General features: G+C 41.6%; 1 protein-coding gene across 1 annotated transcript in view; it reads right to left on the bottom strand.

Annotated features, from left to right (window-relative positions):
* Nucleotides 1-11449, bottom strand: part of ABCA5 (ATP binding cassette subfamily A member 5) — a 32274-nt gene extending 20825 nt beyond the window's left edge. The window contains exons 1-9 of the mRNA XM_066332333.1: nt 11340-11449; nt 9401-9605; nt 6576-6734; nt 6253-6350; nt 4922-5151; nt 3699-3840; nt 2812-3000; nt 2333-2480; nt 1472-1640 (exon numbers count right to left, since the gene is read on the bottom strand). Coding sequence (XP_066188430.1) covers nt 1472-1640; nt 2333-2480; nt 2812-3000; nt 3699-3840; nt 4922-5151; nt 6253-6350; nt 6576-6734; nt 9401-9605; nt 11340-11444 — 1445 coding nt within the window. The 5' untranslated portion in view covers nt 11445-11449. The remainder of the gene's footprint in view (nt 1-1471; nt 1641-2332; nt 2481-2811; nt 3001-3698; nt 3841-4921; nt 5152-6252; nt 6351-6575; nt 6735-9400; nt 9606-11339) is intronic.
* Nucleotides 11450-12580: the final 1131 nt, after the last annotated feature.

Below are 12580 nucleotides of genomic sequence, written 5' to 3'. Positions count from 1 at the left end.
CTTGAAGATGGAAAAGAGGTGCCAGCAGAATGGACTCCAGAGATGTGACTCCTGACAGCTCTTGAGCAAAACCAGCTAAAAGAAATCAGGTGTTTTTTCTTTTCAAGAGTGGAAAAAAACCCTTCCTTCCAGCGCTGCTGTTTTTCCAAATGAAAAGAACAGCCAGTTTATCTGGAGGCACCAAATCAAGGAGGGATTTTGGAAAGCCCCATCACCCTGAAAAGGAGGATGGTGAGTGGGTTATGGAGGGTGAGTAACGGGGAGGAAAATGAGTATGGAAGAAGATAAAACTTGCACATGGAAAGATGACCAGGCTGGGTGAAAATGCTGGAGCTGGTGGAGGGATGATGTGGAAAGAGTCCTGGGTGGGTGAATAATGCAACAACAGCCACGGTGCTCTCATGGGAACATCGGGATCAAAACTGGACTCCTGAGCCTGTGGCAGATGCCCAGAGACACACGGGTGGTGTGGGCAACACAAAATTCATGCTGCTCACTAAACTCAAATATTTGAGATTAGTGAAGCCAGCCAGGAGGGAGGATTCAGAGCTCCCCATCTCCCATACACCACTGGGAAATGATGGAAACAAGGGCTAAAAGGAGCACATCAAAAAACAACAGCTCGGACACCCCAAAAAGCACATAACAGCAAGACAAGAGGTGACACAAAGGACCAACCATCTCACCACCACTGGACCTCCACAGGAAACTACGCCATTCTACAGGATCATTATCCAACAGAACCACATCTGGGACTGACACCAACACCCTGACCAACAGGGGGTCAGCTGTGCTCTGACTCTGCCAGTGGTTTTTTTGGTACTATTGCATTTTTATTTTAATATTGCTAGTAAAGAACTGTTGTTCCTATTCCCATATCTTGGCCTGAGAGCCCCTTCATTTCAAAAATACAGTAATTTGGAGGGAGGGCTGTAACCCTAAGTTTGCCTGCTTTTCATTGGTTGTACTTTATTCTTTATTCTTTATTCTTACATAGCTTCAAGAAAATGATGTATTTTTTTAGAATTTATCTACTTTGTTGACATATTCCTCCTCTGGGAGGAGAAAGATGATTGATGGTGACATTCACCAACGAGGTCAAAGAGGTGGTAACTAATCTGTGTAACTAATCTTTTGCCTTCTCATCAAAATGTATATAAAATAGAGTAAAAAAAAAAAAAGTAAAAAAATAAAAGTAAAAAAAAAAAGTAAAAAAAAAAAAGTAAAAAAAAATAAAGTAAAAAAATAAAGTTTCCTGCTAATCTTTCTGCTGCCCACTTCACTCTTTCGTGTCCCTAACAACTCAGAGGGGGTTTAAGTCCTCCATTCCAAGGGAGGCTCCTGCATCTGTCTTCCAAAGCAGGAAGGTTTTTGCAATCCACCCGAGGACTGCAGAGCCAAGGCTGCTTTTCAGACTGGAATTCCCCACTGGAATTGCAGCTGAGCTGCTCCCCCTGGGCAGGGGCTGTACCTGATGGCCTCCTTGCCCTGGAATTCTGAAGGCACAGGCTCCACGATCTCACTGAAGCTCAGGCTGCCGTTGATGCTGCTCTCATACAGCTCCTGGTAATTTTTCCTGTGCTTTGACCAAAACGAGGGTTTCATGAAGAAAAAGGGTGTGCGGCGCAGGCCAAACTCCCCTGGGGGGACAGAACAAAAAAAAAAAAAAAAACCAACAAAAAAAAAGGCAATTTCTCAGCAGCCATCACCAATATTCCTCAGCTTTTGGGTTTTTAGCTCTTCCTGTGGCCAGCCTGGACTTGCTCCTGAGGAATTCCTTCACCAAATTTCCATTTAAGCCCCAACTCCCCATCCCCACTGCTGGCAGGCTCCACCTTTGCTGAGGGTTTAAATAAATCAAAATAAATGAACAAATCTCCTGCTGCTCCAGAGAATGAGCAGTGACTTGAATGTGGCAGAGAGAAAAGAGAGGGATTGAGGGGCTTCACCAGGCTTTCAGCTCAAGATTAACCACTTCATTCTGTGTTTCAGGTTAAACTATTCCTGGCACAGGGAAGAGACCTGCAAGAGGCAGAGCAGCCTTTTATTTTCAACCCTCTCAGAGGAAATTGTGAAGGATGAGGTTGCAGTTAACTCAGAAAGGAAGTTTTTCCTCTAGAAAGAGGGGAAAATTCAGCTTTTTAAAGCCAGGCCAAAACCCCTCCTCACACCTCACAGTTTTAACAGGAGATAAAATTATTTCAGCTGGAAGTGTAAAATTCTACATGAAAACAGCATCACCTCCTTTCTGCACAGAATTTAGGGGACAGAGGCCACCAGCCTGGGGGGCTCAGGGTTCCCACAGCCCAGTTTTTGTCAGGATCAAACTCACCTGGGATCACCTGGTCCAGGTAGACAGCTACAAGCAGGTAAAAGATGCTGTCCAGCACCAAGAGAATCAGAGAGATGCACAGAGGGTAAGGACCAGCATTGATGTTTGCAAACGTTGCCCCATCTTCATAATCCTCCAGATGCATCACCTGCAGGGAGAGATGCCACACACCAAAAAAAAAAAAAAAAAAGGCAAAACAGCACAGGGGCAAAACTTGGCAAAAAAACCCACCAAAAAACCCAAAAATAATGAGAAAGTGACTGAGATCACAATGGACACAAAGAATAACAGCTCTGGGGAATAATGACAATTATGTAATTCTCGTATCAGAATTATGGTGGATATTAAACTGCTATAAAAAAAAGCATTTTCCCCACCATCACCAGCTTATCAAAAAGAAAATATCTATTTTAAACCTCCATCAAGGGCTGTTTGCTCATGATCCTTAGCTGCTGCTGGAGGGGCAGCTGGGGATTTACCTGGGCAACACCAATCAAGAAGCTGCACTGACACAAAGGGCTGAGGATCCACACGAAGGATTTGGGGAAATCCTCCAGCAGGACGATGTTCAGGCCCACGAAGCCAAAAACCAGAGTTGCCAGGAACTCCACTATCCCCACGTGCTTGGACTTCTTAAACAGAGGGGTCAGCATCAGGGCAAAGAAAACCTGAGGGCAGAGGGGAAAAAAAAAAGATAGGAAGGTACTGTAATAATAATGATAATGATAATAATAATAGCAATAATAATAATAATGATATAGAAATTGTGTTGAAAAATGAAGGGAAAATACCACAGCTGCCTCTAGCAATCATATAAATTTCCTGGTACAGTCATTACAGTGTTCACCCACACAGAATGATGGGATCATTTTCAGCTGGGAAAGAATTTCAAGATCCAGTCCAACTGCTCCTCTTCTGAACTCAGAGAAGCAATTGGATACAAAAATATATTTATAATGCATTTTTTAATAATTCCCTGGCAGGTTCTTAGGGGTTTAGCATTGAACCCTGTAGTAACAGGAAATGTTTTGAAGAGGATTTGGGGTGCAGAATGGTTCCGTGGAGGGTGTAAATCTCAAAACCCGATGATTATAAACTCAGATATTTTTTATAAACTCAGACATCTCATGTAGGGACAGCATTTTTCGTGCTGATGGGTGGCACCTGTACAACAGCCCAAAACCAGGAGAGAAGCCAAGGAAGGGACGGGACCTGCAGATTCCCAGCACTGCTCAACCCTACAGAAACAACAAATACTGCTGCCAAATATTCTGCCAGAGGCAACAAGAGCAGGTGGGGAGGGAATAAAACCACCAAACCCTGGGAGATGGGATGGCTGAAGTGGCCAGGGGCCAGGAATACTCACTGAGGACACTCCATAGAGGAAAAAGAGGAGGAATATGACAAAGGCACTGCTCTGGGGGAAGAGGGACGAGGCGGTGGCGATCACGGCCATCAGGATGGACATGACCAACATCAGGCTCACGTAGAGCAGCACCCAGGACAGCCTAGGGAGAAAAAGGGGCAAAAAAACCCCCAGAAATATCAATGAACCCCAAACCAAACAGCAAAACCCACCGCTCTTTTAATATGCCAGCTGCACCAAAGGCCAAGCACGCGACAAAACTTAAATTAAAGAGATGTTGTGGATGTGCCTGGGGTTTTCTCAGGATGCTGTGAGACCCAGGGCAGCTGAAGAGGCACAATCAGGTGATTCACCGTTAGTTTTTGCATAGTTAATTCCCTGGTATAGGCAAAAGAGGGTAACAGAGGCGTAGGTTTCAATAATTCAAGGAATTCTGTTTAAAGTTTAATACGGGGTGCTGGGCAGGGTAACAAAATCCTGCTCTGTTGAAAAGCAGAGCTGTGAGTCTGGGAGCAACTCTGACCTCAGCAAACAGGGCTGGTTTATGTCCAGGTAGCAAAAAAACAACATTTCCACTGAAATAACTAAAAAAAAAAAAAAATAAAAAATCATTCCAACCACTCCAGGTGGCTGTTTCAGTGCAGATGTGAAAACTCTGCCAGAAAGGGCAAAGCAAAACCTGTTTTTATCCTCTCAGCTATCACTGGCTTCAAATTAACACATCATTTGGGAGAAAAAAAAATATTTTCTATTGCCCAGGCCAATTTTCATCGGGGTGAGGGAAAAATTGAAAACCTGTTGCTGAGAATGCTCTGGCACGTTAAAATTATAGAGTTGGGTTCATTTAATTATGTGCCAGGCTGCAGGTTACCTGTCGAGCTTCTAGGAAAGGAAGCAGTGAGCCAAAAATACTTAAAAACCTCCATAAAAACCTGACACATGATGAGGTTTAATCCCTCTAAGTCTGGTGTAGCTTTACAGGAATAAATGCAGCAGGATTATTTCTTCAAATATTCATATTTTCAGGGTACTGCAAGTGCCTCTCTGATTGTACAGAATATCTCAGTTTTTGGTTGTTTTCAGTGAAAAACTGGAAACAATTTAAGAACTGGAGGGTGGAATAGAAGACGTTAATTAGAAATATTTTAAAAAAATATTTCTTTAGATATATTTTATTTTTTTTTCCTTCTGTTAGGAACAGGTTGTAGCAAACACTCACATACCAGAAGGCAGTGTCATGGAGCCCCAAAATTTTCAAGAACTCCTTCAGCTTCCTCTCCTTTTCTGCCACGATGTGAATGGCCAAATAATACCCAAAGGGGGAGAATGCAATCACCAGGTAAATTAAAATGATTGCACGAGGGAAATTATCAATTTCCACCACTGCAGCCTCTCCCATAACCATGGCTCTGGTCAGATCCAGCTGCTGCCAAACTGAATGATTCGTCTTCAGCTGGAAGGAAGAGGGGGAAGAGTTATTTTGATATTTTTTCCAGATTTTTCAGCCTCATCCCAACCCCAAAAGGTGCCTGATCCCAAATCCCAGGCCGAAAGCAGGGACACTGGAAAACACCTGAATGGCTGGGGGTAAAATCAGGAAATGTGGGATTTGTGTCACTTAAGAAGATGGAATTTGCTGTCACCACGAGCAGGGGGAGGGGAGGGAAACTGGGAAAAAATTGCTGAGCAATACTGACACCAAAATAAGGTCAGTTCTGCAGCTCCTGGTTGGAATGGCATTGTGGGGTGAGCATTTGTGTTCTGAGCATCACTGGGATGCAAATGGAGATAAAAATCCTGATAACTCAACCTGACAGGATTGGGGAAATCCTGCACCAAACTGTCCCCCTTGGCATCAGATCCCAGCTGGGATCTGACACAGCATCTCCCAGGATTTAACAGACAAAGGAGCCTGGGCAGCCCCTGGATCTGCCTTTCCTTGAGGATTTTATGGGATTTTTCTGGGATTTTCCCAGTGGTACCTGGACAGAAGAGTCCTAGACAAAACATGGCCAAACCTGCCCCAAAACTTCTGCTGAGAACTTCAGCTGATCCCAGCTGAGATCTGACACAGGATTAACACAGCAGCAGAAAATCAGCCAGAGCCTGGGCAGCCCCTGTGTTCTTTTAGGGTGGGATTTTGCGGGATTTTATGGGATTTTAGGGGATTTTCCCAGTGCTACCTGGACAGAACAATTCTGCACAAAACACAACCAAACCCACCCTGAAACTGCTGCCTTCTCACTTGGACCCCAGCTGGGATTTGACCCAGCATCTCCCAGGATGAACAGACAGCAGCAGAAAACCAGCCAGAGCCTGGGCAGCCCCTGTGGTTTTTTAGGGTGGGATTTTATGGGATTTTATAGGATTTTAGGGGATTTTCCCAGTGCTACCTGGACAGAACATGACCAAACCGACCCCGAAACTTCTGCCTTCTCACTTGGCCCCCAGCTGGGATTTGACCCAGCATCTCCCAGGATGAAGAGGCAGATGAAGCAGCCCCTGGATGTGCCTTTCCTTGGGGCTTTCCTGGGATTTTCCTGGGCTGTCTCACCTGGATGATGGCAGCATCGATGCACGCCTGCAGCGCCGTGAACCCCGAGCTCCAGTAGGTGACAGACTCGCAGCTCTTCTGCAGGTTGGAGCACGTGGCTGCAGGGAAAACAGGCAACCATCAGCTCCAGGATCCCCTTCCAAGCTGAGCTTTACCAGGATTCCACGTTAAAACCCCAAAAAAGCAAAGTTACAGCTGCTCCACTCCCTGCCAACAGCCCCTACAAAGCGATACGTACAAAACAAACAAAAAAAACCCCCCAAAAAACACCCAAAAATAAAAATATGGGATGATTTCCCAGCTCCTTCTCCTTGCAGCTTTACCTCTGGATTCCATGTAGATGGAGGACATGGCGATGGAGTCGTGGAACCTCAGCTGGTAGGACATGGAGTCCTTGAACACCACCCCCACGAAGTTGGAGGGTTTGAGGAAACTCGCCTCCTCCAGCTCCTCCTCACTCAGATACTCCTCAGTGATCAGGCCTGGCAGAGTCCATTAAAAAAAAAAAAAAGGATTAGTTTTTAATTTATCCCCCTGGCACAGCCTGGAATAAAAATGTGCAATGCTTTAAAGAAGAGTCATAAAAAAATCACAAATATTGGGGTTTGGAGACTCTTCCCACCCAAAGCCTTCCAAGATTCTTTGAGATAAATTTTTTATTTTTTTTTTTTGTCATAGGGAGAGAAATATCTTGGTGAACAGGCACTGCAGGAGTTCAGCTCAGCAGCAGGACAAATAATCCAAATTTATCCCAGGAGTTTTCCCTTTTTCCCCCCATTTTATTTTTTTTTGCTGCTCTCACAGTTTCTGTGCCCCAATTCTTGCTGGGTGCCCCAGGGTTTATTCTGAGAGCTCCTCAAGATGGTAAAAATGGATAAATCCATCAGAATGTGGATTTTTTGTCACTGATTTCAGCAGTGGATGGGAAGAGAAGGAAGAGGAGATGAGGAAGGTGCAGAAGTGGGGCTGTGGATCCAAAATAATTTTGAAGGATGAAAAACACAAAAGAATCCAAAACCCCAAACTGAAAAAAACAAAGAGTAGGTTTGGAGAAGTAACTTCTTCTCGAGTGTGAGGTGTGCAGGAAAGTGTGGGGGGAAAAAGAGAAAAAAAAAAAAAAAAAAAGAGAAAAAAAACCAGCAAAAACCCCACACCAATTGGAAAAAAAAAAGCAAACATAAGGGAAAAACCAAAACAAAAAGGGGGAAAACCCCAAACAAATGAGAAAAAAAAATCATACAAATGAGAAAAAATGCAAACAAATGAGAAAAAAACCCAAACAAATGAGAAAAAAACCCCAAACAAATGAGAAAGAAACCTCAAATGAACAAAATAAATAAACAGAAAACCAGGAAAAACAAATGAGGATAAAACCCAAACAAACAGAAAAATTCCAGTAAGTGGGAAGAAAACCAACAAATGTGCAAAAGACAAAACAAGAAGAAAAAAAAACCCAGAGGGGACAAAATCCAAACAGGGAAAAAAAAACTTCAAACAAACATTAAAGAAATGAAAAACAGGAGAAAAAAAAAAAGGAAAATTGCTTTCAAAAGAAGAGGTGACAAAGTGTTAATGAGAATCAGCAATTGCAATAAATTAAAAATGTTGTGTTGATGGTGACCAGGATAGAAAACAGCCAAAATATCCCCTGACAGCAAAACAACCAAAACAACCCAAAAAATTCCCTTAACACCAGTAAAAAAACTCACCAAAAACCCCTAAAAGCAATAAAACACCCCAAATCAATCAAAAACCCCAAAACCAACCAAACCAGCAAAAAAACCCCCCAAAAACAAACAAACAAAAAAAACCAACACCTTTCACACTGCCTCCTCTATAAAAAAGCAGATTTTTTCTGTTACAGCACCATTGAGCAGATCCTTCAAATACAGGTTAAATCATGAGATAGAAGGAGGAAAATAAAGGATTGAAGGTGTGAATACCATCCTCAAAGTTATCAAAAAGCCACTTTCTTCATGATCTCCCTGGCCATGGCCGTGGGTGGCCCAAAACCAGCAAAAAAACCCACATAACCAACAAAAAAACCAGTAAAACCAACCAAAAAAGCCTCCCAAAGCAGCAAAAAAACCCCAAAACCAACCAAAAAAAACCCAAAAAACCCCTAAACCAACAAAAACCACTAAAACAAACAGAAAAAAAACCCAACAAAAAACAAAAAAAACCAACAAAACCCCCTCTCAAACCAGAAAAAAAACCAACCCAAACCCAAAAAACCAACCAGAAAAAAAAAAAAAAAAAAAAAAAAAAACAAAAACAAAAAAAAAAAAAAACCAAACCAACAAAGAAACCCCCAAAATCTCCATCGCCCCTCCTCTGGAAAATAAACAGATTTTTTTTTCCCTATTACATCACCATTCAAACACAAGTTAAATCATGAGATATAAGGAGAAAATAATGGATTGAAGGTGTGAATACCATCCTCAAAGTTATCAAAAGCCACTTTCTTCATATCTCCTGAGCCATGGCCGTGGGTGGCCCAAAACCAGCAAAAAACCCCATAACCAACAAAACCCACTAAAACCAACAAACCCCCCAAAAAATCACTAAAACCAATAAAAAACCCACTAAAACCAGGGAAAAACCCCCCAAAGCCAAAAAAAAATCAACAACAGCAACAAACAAAACCAAAAAACCCAACAAAGAACCCCAAAATCTCCATCGCCCCTCTTCTGGAAAATAAACAGATTTTTTTTCTATCACATCACCATTGAAATACGAGTTAAATCACATGATATAAAGATAAAAATAAAGGATTGAAGGTGTGAATACCATCCTCAAAGTTATCAAAGGCCACTTTCTTCATGATCTCCCTGGCCATGGCCGTGGGTGGCCCAAAACCAACCAAAAAACCCCATAACCAACAAAAAACCACTAAAACCAACAACCCCCCCCAAAAAATCACTAAAACCAATAAAAAACCCCACTAAAACCACGAAAAAAACCCCAAAGCCAAAAAGATCAACAACAACAACAAAAAAACCCAAAAAACCCAACAAAGAACCCCAAAATCTCCATCGCCCCTCCCCTGGAAAATAAACAGATTTTTTTTCCCTATGACATCACCATTCAAACACAAGTTAAATCACATGATATAAAGGTAAAAATAAAGGATTGAAGGTGTGAATACCATCCTCAAAGTTATCAAAGGCCACTTTCTTCATGATCTCCCTGGCCATGGCCGTGGGTGGGGTGTAGCCGATGACAAAATTCACCAGCACTGAGGTGTCCAGAGGGCCCAGGTCCGTGTTGGCCATCTCCTCATACCTCCTGTGAGGGTGCATCATGCTCATCAGGATCAGCCAGAACAGGAAAAACAGCGGGAAAAGCACCTCCTGCAGCAAAAAAAAATGGAATATTGCAAATTTTGGTGGTTTAATGGTCAAAAAAATTCATTTTTCTGCATCGGGATCAGCTAGAAAAGGGAAAAAATAGCAGGAAAAGCAGATCCTGCACTAAAGAAAAAAAGGAATATTTTAAAATTCAATGTTTCAAAATTCAGTGTTTCAAAAAAACCCCATCATCTCCTCATCAGGATCAGCTGGAAGAGGAAAACCAATGGGAAAAGCACCTCCTGCAGCAAAAAAAAAATTGGAATATTTCAAAAAAACTCATGAGATATTTCCTGTGCGGGTGCATCATGCTCATCAGGATCAGCCACAACAGGAAAAACAGCAGGAAAAGCACCTCCTGCAGCAAAAAAAAATGGAATATTGCAAATTTCAGTGGTTCAGTTTCGGTGGTGTTTTAGTGGTCAAAAAAATTAATTTTTTTACGCATTGGGATCAGCCAGAATAGGAAAAAGCACCTCCTGCCCCCCAAAAATATGGAATATTTCAAAATTCAGTGCTTCAAAAAACTTCATCATATCCTCATCAAGACCTGCCAGAACAGGAAAAACAGGGGGAAAAGCCCCTCCTGCAGGAAAAAAAAAAAAAAGGAATATTGCAAAATTTAGTGTTTTTAAGGGTCAAAAAAAATTCATTTTATACACACCAGGGTCAGCCAGAAGAGGAAAAACAGCAGGAAAAGCAGATCCTGCACCCAAAAAAAAGCAGAATATTTCGAAATTCAATGTTTCAAAAATTCAATGTTTCAAAAAAACCTCATCATATCCTCATCAGGATCAGAACAAAAACCTCATCAGAAGCTTTTAAAAGTGCCCTGAGCTGGCAATATTCAGGAATATTTTAAATATAATATTATTATTGATATGATTAATATCTGTAATAGATAGTATTAATGACTACACTAATATAATTGACTAATATATTAATTGGTATACTATTTAAACATATAATTTCACAATAATAAACATATGCATTTAAACATACATATACTTTTTAAACATATAATTAAAAGCTTTTAAAAGTGCCCTGAGCTGGCAATATTCAAGGATATTTTAAATAATATATTAAAATTTATATGATTAATATGTATATGACCAGAATATGAATGACCATACTAGCTAATACACTTTACTAAAATATTCATTAGTGTACTCTTTTAAATGTATTATTATTACTATTATACAGTTATATATATACACAAAGTAAATATTTAAATGTATTCTTATGATACCATTTTTATATACACTATATATATATATAAATGTATTACTATTACACAATTATATATATACACAAAATACATGTTTAAATGTATTATTATGATACCATTTTTATATACACAAAATACATATTTAAATGCATTACTGTTATGCAATTATATATATACACAAAGTAAATATTTAAATGTATTATTATTATGCAATTTTATATATATATATACACAATATATATTTAAATGTATTATTATATGGTTTTTATACATACAGAATATATAGATATATGAAATTTAATATTCTGGGCTATTATCTGGATAAACCTTACACACCAGAATATTTTTAAACCAAAGGATCACCAAAACACCTTCTGAAAAAGCCTCTTTCAGCCCAAAATTCAGAGCAGACCATAAAGCTCTTTAAAACTTTCCCACAGCCTGAGTTTTGGGGGTGATTTGGGGGATATTCCAGCGGCAGGATGCGCTGGGACAGGAGCTGCCTTTACCTGGACACTGCTCTTCTTGGTCCTGCATTTAATGAGACAGTTCTTGAAGAGCAGAGCTCGGGTTTGCCTCCACACTCCTGCCTCCCTCCGAGCCCCCGGGGCCATCTTCCACCACTAGATTGAGAAGGAAAAAGAAAAATAAAATATAGAAATTTGAATGAAATGATGAAATGATCTCCAAAGCAGAGGCCGGGCAGTTGGGGGGTTCAGTGCCCTCTTAGTTCTGTGTTTTCACAGCAGTTTTCACTCTCAGCTTTTCATCTTTTAGTGCCTTAATGCACGTCATGTGCCTGTCACGTGGAGAAACTGGGACTGGGAGACACTGGGAATGAGAGAAATTGGAATGAGAGAAATTGGGAATGACTGAAATCAGGAATGAGAGAAACTGAGAATGAGAGGAATTGGGAATGAGAGAAATGGGAATGACTGAAATCAGGAATGAGAGAAACTGAGAATGAGAGGAATTGGGAATGAGAGGAACTGGGAATGAGAGGAATCAGGAATCCAGCCGGGAATTTGGACTGAAGACACCTCAGGATGCCTTGGGGCATCCAAGGGCAGGACCAGCTCTAGGCCAGCTCACTAGCAGTGACTTAAGCTGGGCTTATTTCCAGTTTCCCCACGTGGATCCCAAGGCCAAACATCCCTGTGGGAGCACGATTCCAGGCTGGCTGGCAGCAGCTGAGGGCAGGCAGCCAGGGCAGGGAGAGCAGAGCCAGCTGCCCTGGGGCGAGCTGTGCAATTGGGCATGGATAAACCCCTTCCCTGCTGGAGCACAGCCAGCACAGGGAGTCATCCTGCAGCCCATGTTAACCTTTCCATGTGTCCTGCAGCCCATTCAACCTTCCCAGTTATCCTGCAGCCCATTTTAACCTTCCCAGTTATCCTGCAGCCCATTCTAACCCTCCCAATTATCCTAGTCACATTTTAACCTTCCCAGTTACCCTCATCCCTTTTTAACCTTCCCATTTTAACCTTCCCAGTTATCCTGCAGCCCATTTTAACCTTCTCATTTATCCTCATCCCACTTTAACCTTCCCATTTTAACCTTCCCATTTATCCTGCATCTCGTTTTAACCTTCCCACCAGCCCAGCAGTGCTGCACGTGGCCTTTGGGAGAGGAAAAAAGAAATTAAGTTCGAGGTGAAATGTCCTTCCAGGCGATGCCTGGACGTACAACGTGAGAAATGGATTTGTGGAGGATTCTCAAAGGCTGACTGAAAGCTCCCAGAGTCTTGTGT

The sequence above is a fragment of the Sylvia atricapilla genome, chromosome 18 (assembly GCF_009819655.1).
Source record: "Sylvia atricapilla isolate bSylAtr1 chromosome 18, bSylAtr1.pri, whole genome shotgun sequence".
Lineage (NCBI taxonomy): Eukaryota > Metazoa > Chordata > Aves > Passeriformes > Sylviidae > Sylvia > Sylvia atricapilla.
Note: the sequence above shows the minus strand (reverse complement) of the source record. Positions and strands in the feature narration are given on the sequence as shown.